Source organism: Calliphora vicina, chromosome 4, assembly GCF_958450345.1.
Source record: "Calliphora vicina chromosome 4, idCalVici1.1, whole genome shotgun sequence".
In the NCBI taxonomy this organism is placed as follows: Eukaryota; Metazoa; Arthropoda; class Insecta; order Diptera; family Calliphoridae; genus Calliphora; species Calliphora vicina.
Window position 1 is genome coordinate 670,196 of NC_088783.1, and position 14,529 is coordinate 684,724.

The 14,529-nt window shown below is 30.2% G+C and overlaps 1 protein-coding gene across 1 annotated transcript; it reads right to left on the minus strand.

The window, feature by feature from the left end:
* Positions 1 to 8,714: 8,714 nt before the first annotated feature.
* LOC135959271 (scoloptoxin SSD14) lies at positions 8,715 to 14,314 on the minus strand. Its single transcript, XM_065510394.1, has 5 exons — positions 14,184 to 14,314; positions 13,519 to 14,127; positions 12,686 to 13,105; positions 9,421 to 9,661; positions 8,715 to 9,019 (listed from the first exon to the last, which is right to left on the minus strand). Exons 2-5 carry the CDS (start codon positions 14,121 to 14,123, stop codon positions 8,741 to 8,743), a joined length of 1,545 nt encoding a protein of 514 aa, XP_065366466.1. The 5' UTR covers positions 14,124 to 14,127; positions 14,184 to 14,314; the 3' UTR covers positions 8,715 to 8,740.
* Positions 14,315 to 14,529: the final 215 nt, after the last annotated feature.

Sequence of the window (14,529 nt, forward strand, 5' to 3'; positions counted from 1 at the left end):
TCGGAACACTCATCTACAGTGATCTTTAGTTATTTGTCGAATTTCAGAAACAATAAGTCATTCAGCCTAACTACAAAAGCCTTAAAATCGATTTTAAGTCCATAAAGTTGACTTTAAATTTCGTACCATAAAACAAATTTCAAATATATGTAATTTAAGATGTTGTTTTATTATTTCATAAAAAAAAGGTTTTTGATTTGAACCTTTAAGTACTAAGACAAATTTATATACCAGGTGGTGTCGATTCTACAACAAGTACACTATTTACAAAAACCACTTGCAATTTGTTTTTGTTTGTGTGGTTTTAGCTGTCAAAGTTTGCCTGTTGTTTTTGTTACTTTTACGTTTGTTGTAGAATTCGCCGCAACAAACACAAGATCAAGGCGAATCTATAGAAGGTGACGACAGAACTACAACAAATACAACATGTACAAAAACAACAGGTACTTTGTTTTTGTAAAAAGATAAGTGAACTGTCAAAGTTGCCTGTGGTTGTTTTTGCTTTTGGGTTTGTTGTATTTTTCGCCACAACAAACACAAGTGAATTGACAGTTCACTTGTCTAAACAACTGAATAAAAAAAATAATCAGCTGTTCTTCTGTCGTCACCTTCTATAGATTCGCCTTGCACAAGATAATTTCATAGCTCAAACATCTAAACAACATCAATCAGCTGTGCTATCAACACCACCTGGTATATAAGGCCCTAATTTTGTAAATCACGTCACAATTCACACATTTCAAAAATTTGTTTTTGTTTTATGTACAAATTGTCAACCAAACCAAGGTATATTAATTATAAGGTAGTGTCATCGGCGAATTCAGAATACCGAGCGAATACATTTATAATGCACTACGGCGAAAAATGAACATAGTAGCAAAAAACGATCAGCTGGTCTGATAACACTACCTTATAATTAATATACCTTGAACCAAACAAACGCACAAAAATTCAAGCGTTGATTTGCCTTTCATAATTTAAAAATTGTGTACACAAAACAAAAACAAATTTTTAAAATGTGTGAAATGTTGTTTTTGCTTTGCACATAAACATCACTTTGGTGACGTGATTTACAAAATTACGGCCTATGTTTTTTTAATTTTTTGAAATTTCTTTTTTTTATTTTTTTATTTATTTTTATATTCATTGAAAAATATTTTCAATTATTTGAATGTATGTATGTATATGTTGGAAAAAGTTTTGAAGCTATAAACTTTAAAATTTCTATCATAATTAGGGTGATTATTACTTATTTAAATTTGGAATTATGAAAAATTTTAAGCAATTTTATAAAATTAAATATATATGTACATTATTCGTTTTATTCGATTATTCTACATAAAATTATTCGAAAATGGTAATTTTTAAATTGTTCGAATAATTATTCGATTAATCGAACGATCATTACTCGAATGAATACCCTAATTAAATGTTGTACTTATAATAATAACGTAATAACGTTCATTTTTATTATTCATTATAACGTTCATAAGTACGAGTATATTTATTTATACCCTATAGTGGGGAGGATATTGTGCGTTTGTGCTGATGTTTGTAACGCTCCAAAATATTAGTATAACACCAACCTTAAAGTATACCGATCGACACAAAATGTGCAAAGTACATGTCGCAATTTTGAAGCTATTGCAATATAATTTGGAACATGTAGTACTTCCTACCCAAGGATCAAGCTTATTTAAACTGATAAAACACGGTTCATTATTTCACCTAGCCCCCATACAAATGTCCTTCCGAAATAGGACTTTTCCGGATCTATTCACGATGCTTTCATTTACCCAGTGTAGCGTATTATATAGACGGGCTGGACAGATTATACTTTCTAACTTGTTTTTTATTCCAGATAGGTACCTACAATTGAAAGCAAAATTAGGTACTAAATATTTTTTTTAGCATTTTATACCTACATATGTATATATAGTAGATATGTAAATAGTATGTACATTAGGGACATTACCAAAAGTATGCAATCTCACTATGTGGTACCCAAAATCGGATGAATTGCAAGCACTATAGGGCTTAATCAAGGATACCACAAATAGTTATTGCTAATAGCTAACTAACATATGGGCAATTCCATATCATCGTACGTGACATTTGTACGCCTATAGAGTGGAATAGCTTTTGCAAAAATAAGAGTATCTGAAAAATAATTTGGTCTTTATTTTCCATTCAGAGGGTACTATATTTTAAAAAAAATAATAAGTTCTTTCGAAATATTGTTGTCCAAAATATCGAGCGAAATAAGGGTAAATCGTACGTGACATAAAACGGAAATAATTTTGAGGTACATGTAGAAATATGCGAAAATTTGCGAATCGAGAGAGGCGTTATGTTTTCTTTTAATTTCTTACACTAACCAAACAGTTTTCCTTTACAATACGTCATATTTAAATAAAAACAATCTTTGAATGATTTTATAATAAATAAAATATAATATCGTACGTGACATACCGTACGTGACAGATTTTTCCCTTATAGTAGAAAAGTATATATTCTGTAAATATATGTATACAAAAACTAAAAAAATAAATAAAAAATATATATTCGGTGTTAATAAACAATTTGATAATAGCAAAAAACAATCAGAGTCAAATTCATTTCATACTACAAGCTAATTGGGAGCTTAGTTTTTGCCGCAATTTTAGCCTAAAACGGACCTAAAACATTAAAAAATTAAATATAGTCAGTTTAAACTATTACTTTTTCCCCTTAAAATGCTGTAATAATCTCTAGTGTAATTGCCCATATGTGTCCAAAAAGTAACAAAATATGTTAAACCACTATACATAACATAAAAATTCGGCTCAACAAGACTCTTACTTGTTACTTCTCATTTTTTCGATTCGATATTTTAAATTTGTAAAAAAGGTTAACTCCCTAATGCTCATATTTAATTATTCATATCTAGTAACGATATTTTATTTACGAGTAAACGTCGGTAACCCGTCGATTAGTATTTTGTTTTGATTATCTTGTTGATTTTAAAGAGATAAGAGAATTTGAAGTCATTAAAAAATTGCTTTATATAAAAGAAAGTCAACAAACAAATTATATGGATTACGGCGCACTGAAGCGGTCGAGATAATACCGATTTTAAAATTCATTAGCAAAATGAAATCTTATTTTTTAGTAAGATTAAATTTTTATGTGCTAAATTCCCAATATAATTACCGCAATTCTATAACTTTAACACAAGTAGTATATTTTTTGTATGTACATTTTTTCAAGTTTGGTGATTATTTTAAAATTGTGTAGGCCCGAGGTTAGCATATTTGGGGGTCGCCCACTTTCCAACCATGTAAATACAAATGATAATAAAACGCAATTATTCCACTTTTTAAGTTTTTCATTTTGCCATTTGTTAAATATAAATATGGTTATCACGAAGTTTAATAATTTTCTCATTAAATATGTAAAAATTTCACCTTAAGGATGTAAAAATGTATGCAAATTATTTTAAACGTTCCGTTTTGTTATTATGGACCACCTCAAAAGAGATATTACACACCTGATATCTTCTATCTTTCACGAGCTACCAAATTATTTCCAAAATAAAAAGTTTCTAAACCACTGTGCGATGTGATATAGACTTGTGTAATATCTCTTTTCTTCTTCTACATTTCTTAAATATACATACATATATGTACATTAGAGGTGCCCTTAAAAAATAAATATTGGTATTTTTTTTGATATATTAAAAAAATGCCCTATTTAAACACTATTTTTTAAACATTTGCAATAAACCTAAGCTTCTAGACCAAGTTATTAGCATTTCCCTACATCATATATACAAGAAAAACGACACTGTTTTGCATGCAAAAGTTATGTAAACAACTATGTCAACAACAATAGAAATGCGTGTAAAATATGCGTAAACTAGTACTTTTTGCTCAATATTTGGTCAGATAAAACTCGTATAACTTTGTTATTTTAAACTCGATGTTCATGTTTTATACCATGTTAGAAAGATAATTTTCTCTAGAAGCTTAGGTTTATTGCAAAGGTTTAAAAAACATTATGTAAATAAGAAATTTTTTAAGATATCGAAAAAAGTACCATTATTTAACCAATTTTACAACATTGAATCGATTTCCGTCACGTGTTCTAGTTATCCGATTACACTTAAATTTTGCAGTACATAGTTAGTTTTAGCTACTAATGAACAAAATCAGATCCATCCAAAGCAAATCTATTTTTAAGGGCATGTCTAGTGTCCATATTTATTATAATTAAGGCCGTATTCTAAGAAGAACATACATACATAAGTAAATATGTCCTTTAGCAAAAGAAATCTAATTAATCCAAATATGCAGAACGACCTACATGTAGTACATATAGTTCTTGTTTACAGGATACGTCACGTTTATCAAAGTACCGTTTTTTATGTTCACGTGTTTAGTACTCATCAATACCTCATGGGATATTGTGTGATCGCTTTATTTTTTGCTACTATTTTTGAGTTATTGAATTTTTAATTTGTGATATTTTCATAATGACCATATTCAGTCATTATGACAATATCACGTTTCAACGGAAAGTAAAATTTTTTACATTTACAAGTGAATAAATATTAAGGGTACTCATTTCAACGGTTAAGTTTCCCATTTGTGCAAATGTGCAAATTTGCGCGACGTGTTTCATGAACCCACCTTCATAATTTTGTGCAAATTTATATTTGATAAAAATGTCAAATAAAAATTCAACAAAGCTTAAAAAAAAAATTGAAATTGTATCAATTTTAATTTTAAAAATCATTCTGTTCCAAAGTTACACAATTTTCACATGCTCAAAATTTTATTTGATTTTTATTTCTTATAAATAAAAGTAAACAAAAGCAGCTGATTCATCAAATGCACAATAAATTCAAGTTTGCGAGTCTAAATTGTCGCGCAAACTTATCGGAGTTGTGCAAATGAATTTCCATACATTTTTTGACAGTTCATTTGCGAGAGTGTAAAAATGCACAGTTTGCGAGACATTTAAGCGTTTACGAATTAAAAACCACTTTTTTCAATAAATTTTTAAAAAACTATAATTGCACTGTTTTTTGTTTCTCACTAGATGACCGCCCCGGATTCACCCGGTAGCTATTTACTAATGTTAGTTCTTCAAGTTTCTCTAAAAATGTCTCTTATTAAGAAAAGTGAGAAGTGAAAAGAAGGTAATATATTAAAAATTTAAATTTCCGAATTTTTGATATTTTTTTCTTTACAAACCATATCCTGAAATAGCTCCAGACGTTCTCACGTGATGCCATTACATACATGGACCATTTCATTTTTATATATCGAGGGTTTATATTTAAATAGTGCTACAGTAATTTTGACTTACCTGCACAACCAACTTTGCACGATATTTTGTGCAGGTAAGTTAAAAGTGCAGTTAACATCAGTTAACTTACCTGCTCATTGATGCTGGTAAGTGCATTTAAGTTTACTGCCCAAAAAAGCAGCTAACGGCAAATAATTTACATGAAGTTTTGTGATGTTTCCCTTTAAAAATAACGACAAATTTGGTATTTTAGCTACTTTTAAAATTATTAAGAAGTTTACAACACAATTTATTATTCAAAATCGCATTTTTCTTATTTTGTTTTGATTTAATTTTATATTACGCAGCTAAATGAAATTTTTTTCATGAAAACCAGTTATAGCTTCCAAAAGTTTTATGTACTTATCTTAAATGCGCAGGTATGAACAATGCACTTAAATTAACGAATTTGTATGGAGTTTGATAAATAAATATAAAAAACACAAGTTTTGTGCACTTATATGCAAAATGCTCTTAAGTGAAAGGCAGGTAAGTCAAAACTACTGTATAAGGAAAATCAACATTTTACAGGAGAGCGAAAAAACTGTTTTTTTCGTTAACTCTAATAGTGCATTTACACTTGTAATTTTCAAACTAGTTTATGATCATAAGCAACTTTCATAAACTATACCGTTTACATTAGCATTTTAGTCAGTTAAGTGGTTTATTTTTGACAAGTCATAAAACAGCTGACTTCAATACAAAAAAATTTAATAAAAATATGGACGTTGTTACGAAGAAACGTTGCTGCACGTTCATATATATGTAAATACATATAAACATACCTTTTATTTTTGTTGTCCTTTTTTCAAAGACAACTGTTTTATTATATGTGAGCAAATGTCAAATGTCACCAACATTGTCAGACAAATTTTGAAAAAAAAAATAGCATTAGCAAAAACTGGTTGTTTGTAACTAGTTTATCTCAAAAGCTAGTTACAAACCTGTTTTTGATTTGTATGGATTAATTTAGTTTCTCAAACTAGTTTATCACCATAAACACTTTTAACAAGTTTATGGCGTAGGTGTAAATGCACTATAAGTGTAATAACTAAAGATTATTTTTCAATGTTACTTAAAAACGACGTCTAAATCCTACATATGTTAAGTTTTTATTAATTCCTGATATTCGCGCTTATATGTTAGATAGCAGTTTTTACAAATTGAAGTTTTTTCGATTCTAATGCATTAAACACATTGAAGACAGCAGGCTTCCGACTTCAATCTGTCAAAAATAGAATACACACGTTTATATGAAGACGATTCTTTTAACGACAGCACAACTTCACGACGACACGACTTCGTTTGCTGCTGCTGCCCAATTAGGCTAATTTCTATTTTTGTCAACTTCAAAACAGAAATAGTGTTGCTAATATAATAAAAAATGTAAATCACATTAGTGCTTGATTAATTAAGAGAAGTTTCTGATAACCATATTGAAATAAATTAATAACAGGTACATAAATTATTACCACATATATATATTTATTCAAAATAATTGTTTAAATCTTAATTACTTTGGAATTTTTTACGGTTATTTTTTATTAAACTTTGAAGATGTCGTATTTAAAAGAATTCAGCGGCTGTCGCACGACTTCAACTTCAGCCAGAAGCATTTGTGTTCGTGAAGCCTGATGTCTTCAATGTGTTTAATGCATAACAGTGAAATAAGCAGAAAGCACTATTTGAACAAAAATAAAAATGAGCTTTAATGTAAACTCTGAGGTTTTTATGTAAGTGATTGTGCAATTAAACTGGACACACACACACTACACCAGCATGCTGGTTCAAAATTAATTTTTTACCAAAAAGTGTGTGGAAAAGGTTGTAATGAATAATGATAAAATTTGTTATTGCTATTATCCTAAAACGAAAACGAAAAAGGAGTAAATAAAACGCGTTTGAAGAAGAAATTGCTAGAAAACAAAGGAAATACAGGTTTTATTTAACTTTTATGAGCTAATTTTACAATACTCGATTCAATCATACTGGTGCAATCAAAAAAATATCATACTATCACACCACATCATCAAAACGGGGTCCCTTCGACTCTACTTGATTGTTCGCACGTAGTGAACTACCACGTAAACCATATCACACCACAAGCTCATACACGAAATTAACTTTATAGTTAATGATACCGCTTGGTAGATACATAAGAGATTTTATTTGTGATACGGTGGGATAATTTTTTTGTCGACGGTATAGTCTTTAAAGAAATCATAGTTCAGATATAGAGCATCAATGATCATCTTTACTATTTCATTATCTACAATAAACCTGTTATAAGATCGTCCTCATCTTCTTTAGATGAAATATAATCGATTGCAATACGCTGTAGGGAATTCATTTTGTTGGTTGATCAAAAATTACAACGAATTTATAATATACATATATTATATTTTATAAAAAACACTTTTAATATTTTATTATATACACGAATATTTCATATGCATATAGCACTTTTTTACGAACAAAATAAATTGTGTGTTAGATAGCACAATACAAATTTTATGAAAAAAACCATTGGAAATATTTTTTTTTAAATTAAAATGACAGATGACAAATTAGCCAGGGAATACGTTGTTATGAAAAACTCATTTTCGGGAAAATGTCGTATAGCACTATTTGAATATAAACCCTCGATATATAGAAGATTTGCTTCCAAAATAATATAAAAGTATGTACTTTTAAAATGATCAAGCTCAAGCATGAAGAAAATTCCAATATATCTAAAATTGCTTATAAATCGTATCGTAAACTAAAGGACCTAGAACGAAAATAATGGAAATCTGTGATCACACATATTTCCCACCAAAATTTGATTTTTATAACGAAAATTCCAAATATCTAATATTGTTTATAATTCGTAAACTAAAGGACCTAGAGCGAAAATCAAGAAAATCTATGATCCTCATATTTCCCACCAAAATTAGATTTTTATAACGAAAATTCCAATATCTCTAGTATTTCGATATGTTTTTGGGGTGTCTCTGCAGCTCTCGATGAAGATGCACTGTGGCGCATTTGATGAAGTCGTGATTCGCGTTCACTTTCCGTTTCTGCGACTCTAGACGTTGATGCCCTTTCGCGAAATCGGTCAAGGCGTTCTTGAGCTATAAGCGAAGAGAATATTGAAGATGTATGTATAAAGTTAGGTTAGGTTGAATAGCTCACTACCAATAGGAATGGTAATCGATGGTCATATGGCAGTACATTACCCCAAACCGCGCTAGAAAGCATTTTATAGCATTAAAATGAAAAACATAATGATGTTGGCTTTCTATATTTTTAATACTGGATAGGCCCATATACTAGCCTACCATTACGATCTGTATTTTTTTAGTTGTTTTAAATCATTAGAATACATGTAATTTATATAAGAATATAATTAAAAAACTTAACAATATTATTTAGCTGGATGAACGACTACTGCGCTACCAACACGTCGACGATCACATATAGGTTGGGGCCAATTACTTTTTAAACCAATGGCTGTCAAAGCCGAGAATGCCCTATTAGGTGGCAAATAATTTATATCATGACCGACTTTAATTAAATAGTCTTCAGTGTGATCGGGTACTGCGGGTTCTACATCAACTACCATGGGTGCCAACTGGTGGTGAATCCGATCCGAATTTACGGACCTCTCAATTGATTCACCAAAAACAAAATAACGTAATATTGTCTGAAAAAATAGAAAAAAAAACAAAAGAATTTATATAATATAACATAAGCTCTAATCAATACGGTGAATGATAATTGTATAAAACCCGCTAAGTTTTTGAAAAAAAACTTTCAAATATTTTTTGTTGAAAAAAATGGAAAAGTGGAAAACTCAAGAAAAAATATTTCACCAAAAGTTGCATTTTTAACAAACAAAGTGTAGTTTTTAATTCTTCCAGTTTTCCAAACAAAAAAATTTAGTTTGTAAATGTTCAAATTGTTTTTCAAAACATATCAAAATGTTTTTAATAATTAAGTAACTAGTATTTTACTAAAACTCGAATGCCATGTAAAACCCGTAAACCATATAAGTTTATAAGCTCGTAAAACAAACCAGTTTATCAGCATTTACATTATGCTCACCTGAGCTACAGATGTGGTGATTCTGGAGCCACCTGCACCACCTACTAACAGTTGAACATTTCCATGTTTATCCAATACTATACTGGGACAAGTAGATGACATTGGTCGTTTTCCTGGTTTAATGTAATTGGCTGGCGATGCTGGTATTCCATAAGCATTAACCTTTCCGGGAGTCGAGAAATCATCCATTTCATCATTTAAAATAATGCCAGTTTGACGAGAACGAACTTTTGCACCTAGACTGATTTAATAAATAGTTTTACAATTAATTGAAATGCATTCATATCGCTGTGTTTTTTTAACATGTATTAAGGGGTGCAATAATATTCATAATTTATTTTTATATAGTAAATGCCAGAACCAAAGCATATACACTAGGGTGGCCCGATTTGTAAGGACAAAGATTTGTCGATATTGTGCGATAGCTTTTGGCAAAAAATCATTTTCAAGGCGCGCAAATTTCAGAAGAAGTACAAAAATTTACTTTTATTTTTAAGGTTTTTTAGTAGGCAATAAAAAAATCAGCTACTAAAAAATCTTAAAAATAAAAGTTGAGAAAATGTAAACTTTGTTACTTTTTCTGAAATTTGGGCGCCCCGAAAATGATTTTGATGTCGTAGTGGAAATTTTTGTCCTCACTATTGCTAAATCGACCCATCCTAATATACACGTTATCCAACTCTTCGACAGCGGTAGCTAACTCTACATACATATGTGTTAATAAAAAACATATTTACACATATGTGTAAACATCTTTTCCATTTATCAAGACTACGATCCTAAGCTCACATCAGGTTTTGCAAATCTTTGGTTGATCCATAACTGTGCCAAATTTATAGAAACTCCTGTACAGAGCCCAGACTTTAATGCAATTGAGCATCTTTGGGAGGAATTAGCTAGGAGAGTGCATCAAAATAAATTTAATACGTTAGTTGAGATAAAAGAGTCCTTACTGGAACAATGGGCCTCAATAGTGCCGGAAGTATGCCAAAACATGGTAAAATCGATTCAAAAACGATTACAGGTCATTCGAGAAAAAAACTAAATATTTATCGCCCACTTTTGAATACCTATTTTACTCTGTCCGATTTTGTGTTTGACGCAAGAAATTGAGTTATTTTGGTTTTTATGCAAAAGTTTACAGTTTTAATTATGCAAATTTTAGTTTTTGTTATTTTTTAGAGATATAGGTATGTGAAGTGTAAATAGAAGCAAAACAAAAAATGTTTTTGGTACATCCTTTTATGTTTAGAGCACATTTATATCAGACAAACTCTTGTCCGATTTTGCGTTTGAGTTACTGTATAAGCTATTAGTGTTTTAGGCCTTATTTTGAATTACGTTATGTTTTGTCTTAATACTTTAAAACCCCATTTGAAAATCTGGCTTTTAGTTATCTCAAAATGTTAACAAAAAAGAACTACCTTGAAAAAACATTTTTAATTTTTTCCATATTGTATCAATTATCATCGGGAACAATTTGTTATATTTTACATCAAGTGACAGAGAATGGCAGAGAAGTGGACTTTTTTGGAAGTAAATAAACCTGTTATTGATAAGATGTGCAAAGTAGAACATAATCTTTTTTCTAAAAAAATATATATGGATTGTATATGGAATTTGATTTGACCATCAATTCTAATTAATATATTATGAAATGTGTACACAAAATTAATCATTTCATAAAAAGAAACATCAGAGATTATTTTTTTAAAAAGAAAGTTCTTCTTAACTGTTCCATCATACAACTGTCACGCGCAGATGATTATGGTGTTTCCAACATCCTTGAAATTCCAGACTTTCTAAAGTTTTAAATTAAAAATATTTTGAGTGTTTTTGGAGCTTTTTAAATAGAAGAGTTTTTGTAGATTATTTAAAATGAAAAAATTGAGAAAAATAAAACCATTAAACTCAAATAGGAGCTCAGAAAAGTGCTAACATTGGTATTTTCAATACCTGTATATAAATTTCTTCATAACTGCCACAAAAGTACATGAATATAATAAATTTGCTTACATTAAATCCATACAATGGGCTATTTTATAAAGGTTTTATAAATTATTTGTTTTAACGTTGAAAACAAATATAGCGTTTTCTGTTTTGTTGCAATTTCATTCCGCATACGTTATCACATTACAACATACAAATCTTCATTTTAAGAGTTATATATGAGGAACTTTTCTCTGCCAGGCTCTTTATCCTAGCGATTTGATACCTATTTGATATACTATACTCTTCAGCAACACACTGCACAATGGTTTAGAAACTTTTTTTTGGAAATAATTCGGTATCTCGGGAACTATTGGATATATTGTTACTAAATTTCACATGGTTGGTCATAAATGGATTTTTGGTGATTTTTTTTAAAAATTTGGGTCCCGAGGTGACCAACTTTGAGGACACACACACTGGCCCCCATTAGCGCTAGAAAGCTGAACAAATGTAGATGAACTCAAAAACACCACGGCTCAAACCATGTGAAATTTCGTAATAATATATCCAATAGTTCCCGAGATACCGAATTATTTCCAAAAAAAAACTTTCTAAACCTGCACAGTGGTGTTGCTGAAGAGTGGAAGCACTCATGAACAAAAATTTCATCAACTATATAATTGAGAATTTATTTTCTACTGAGTGTACCTTATATTGTTGTGTCATGATTGGAAGCAAAATACATAGAGAATAGACATAGAGCGGAAACTCTCCTGTCAAATACCTAACTCAGTTGTCAGAAACCTAAGTGGTGAGAATGTATTAGTAGTAAAAACTATGTGAAAACAAAAACAGCACTCGTATGTGTGATTATTTTGAGTAAATTTTTTGTTTGAGTTTTTTCTAGTTTCCACTCAATGTTTCTCATGGCAAAATATTTGAAAATGATATTATGATAATATCGTTTTCAATTTTAAAATATAATATTACAATCGTACCCATAATGTAATATGGGTTTTACTATCATATCGTTTTCTGGTTTATTGGGATGTTTCTGCTGAAAATTAAAAACGTACTAACACATGTGAAATTTTGTTACTAAAACATATTTAGAGTTAGGTCCATCTTTGTTAATATATAGGGTTAGGTACTATTTGTATATACTTTTCCCAGAACATACTGTTCAATTAATTAGAAACACATACTTTTTTTTGAATTTAGTAGGATATATAAGGGATTGAATTTAATCGCAATTTTTTACAATCGCGATTACGATTATTATAATATTATACGATATAGGTATGTGTATATTCAAATAGAATAATATACTTACTGACTATTAATAGTACTAGTTACAGATATAGCATCGCCGTTTGGTGCCAACGCAACCATATTAGCTGTGCCATGATCTTCGACATTTGTAAAGTTAGCACCATAATATGCCATATCAATGAAGGTGTGATCATCTCTAATTAATTCTCTAATTTCAGCTGCGAATGCAGGACTCATCAATTGTTCAAACACCTTGCTAACTTGTGGTTCAAAGTGAATATCTCCCAAATTTGTCCGGTGGCCGTAGGCATGTTTAAATGTTTCAACTAGACGTTGCCAATAGATGTCGTGATGTCTTGTGTAAAGAGGTTCCATTACATTCAAAATAAATGCTAAGATCACTCCACTTGTTGGTAAAGGTGTCGTATATAATTCATAGCCTCCAGTAAATCGAGCAACAATTGGTTCTTCCCAACGGACCCTGAAACAATTTAAATTAGGAATTATAATTTACTGCATGTAAGCACAAACGCTAACTCTTTTAAAAACAAATTGCGAAATAAGGGTATATCGTACGTGACATAAAACGGAAGCGATTTTGAGGTAAACGTTTTTTTTTAAATTTCTTACACTTGACCAAATATTTTTCCTATACAATACGTTATATTTAAATAAAAACATAATACATACCAATTAAATAAAAACAAATGTTAATAAGCTCTAAATACCTTCACATAGTAAAATTTGAGTGTTTTCCTATTCATCACATCTTGAAAAAGAATTTTTATTTGTTTCAGTCGTGTGTTGACATATGTGGTTATACTAATGGCGAATTTAACCTTTAGAAGAGTGGCATATTTTTGGTACAAGATATATTACTATATATTCACTTACCCATAATCCTGCAAATCCTTTTCGGTAATTATGCCACCCATATCTTGAATATCTTCCACAAGCATTTTGCCAATACGTCCACCACGATACATTGTTTCGGGGCCTTCTTCAGCCAATATTGATAGAGTTTCACCCAATTGAGGACGATACATAATCTCACCTTCCTTATAAAGGTTATTTGTACTGGGATTTATAAAGATTTCGGCCATTGACGGTTCTTTGCGAATACGTTCAGAGTTTAAAGTTAAAACATTTGCCAAGTATTTTGAGACCTTATGTCCTTTCTTACATAAATCAATAGTAGGCTTAAATAATTGCTTCCAGGGTAGTTTGCCATATTTCATATGCATTTCCCAAAATCCGAAAATTTCGCTTGGTATAGCAGCGGAAATAGCACCAGTAATTTCTTTGCCGATAAACATTCCCTGGTGAGCTGACGCAGGTGCAGTTTCACGAGCGATTAAAGTCTCTACTTTACCAGTTTTTTTTGTATATATAGTAGCAACGAATCCACCGCCTATACCTAAACTATGTGGTAATATAACGCCTTCACATAAGAGAGTTGATATTGCGGCATCAATAGCAGAACCACCATCTTTTAACATTTGTCTAAAAATAACTGGGTTAATATTTATAATTTTTATCATCACTACATTCGTACATACCCTCCAATTTCAGCACATTCCTCACCGTTGGATGCTACAGCTCCAACCGCATGGTCTGATGTGTCTTTTTTGAGGCCAACTATTAAACCGATTGTCACGCCAACACCAACTAAAACCAACACAATCCACAAAATGACATTCTTTTTGCAAAATCTAAAAATGTACAAGTCACAAATAAATCCGTAATTTTTAAATTTCTTTTAAAATCGGTTTGTAACGCCAACAAATCGACTCAGAATCACTTTCTGAGTGACTTTGTTTGCCATAATTATCTGATTTATATAGATATCCAAACCAATTCCTCCACAAATAACTTTTAAAAAAGAGTATTAGATGATAATTTGTT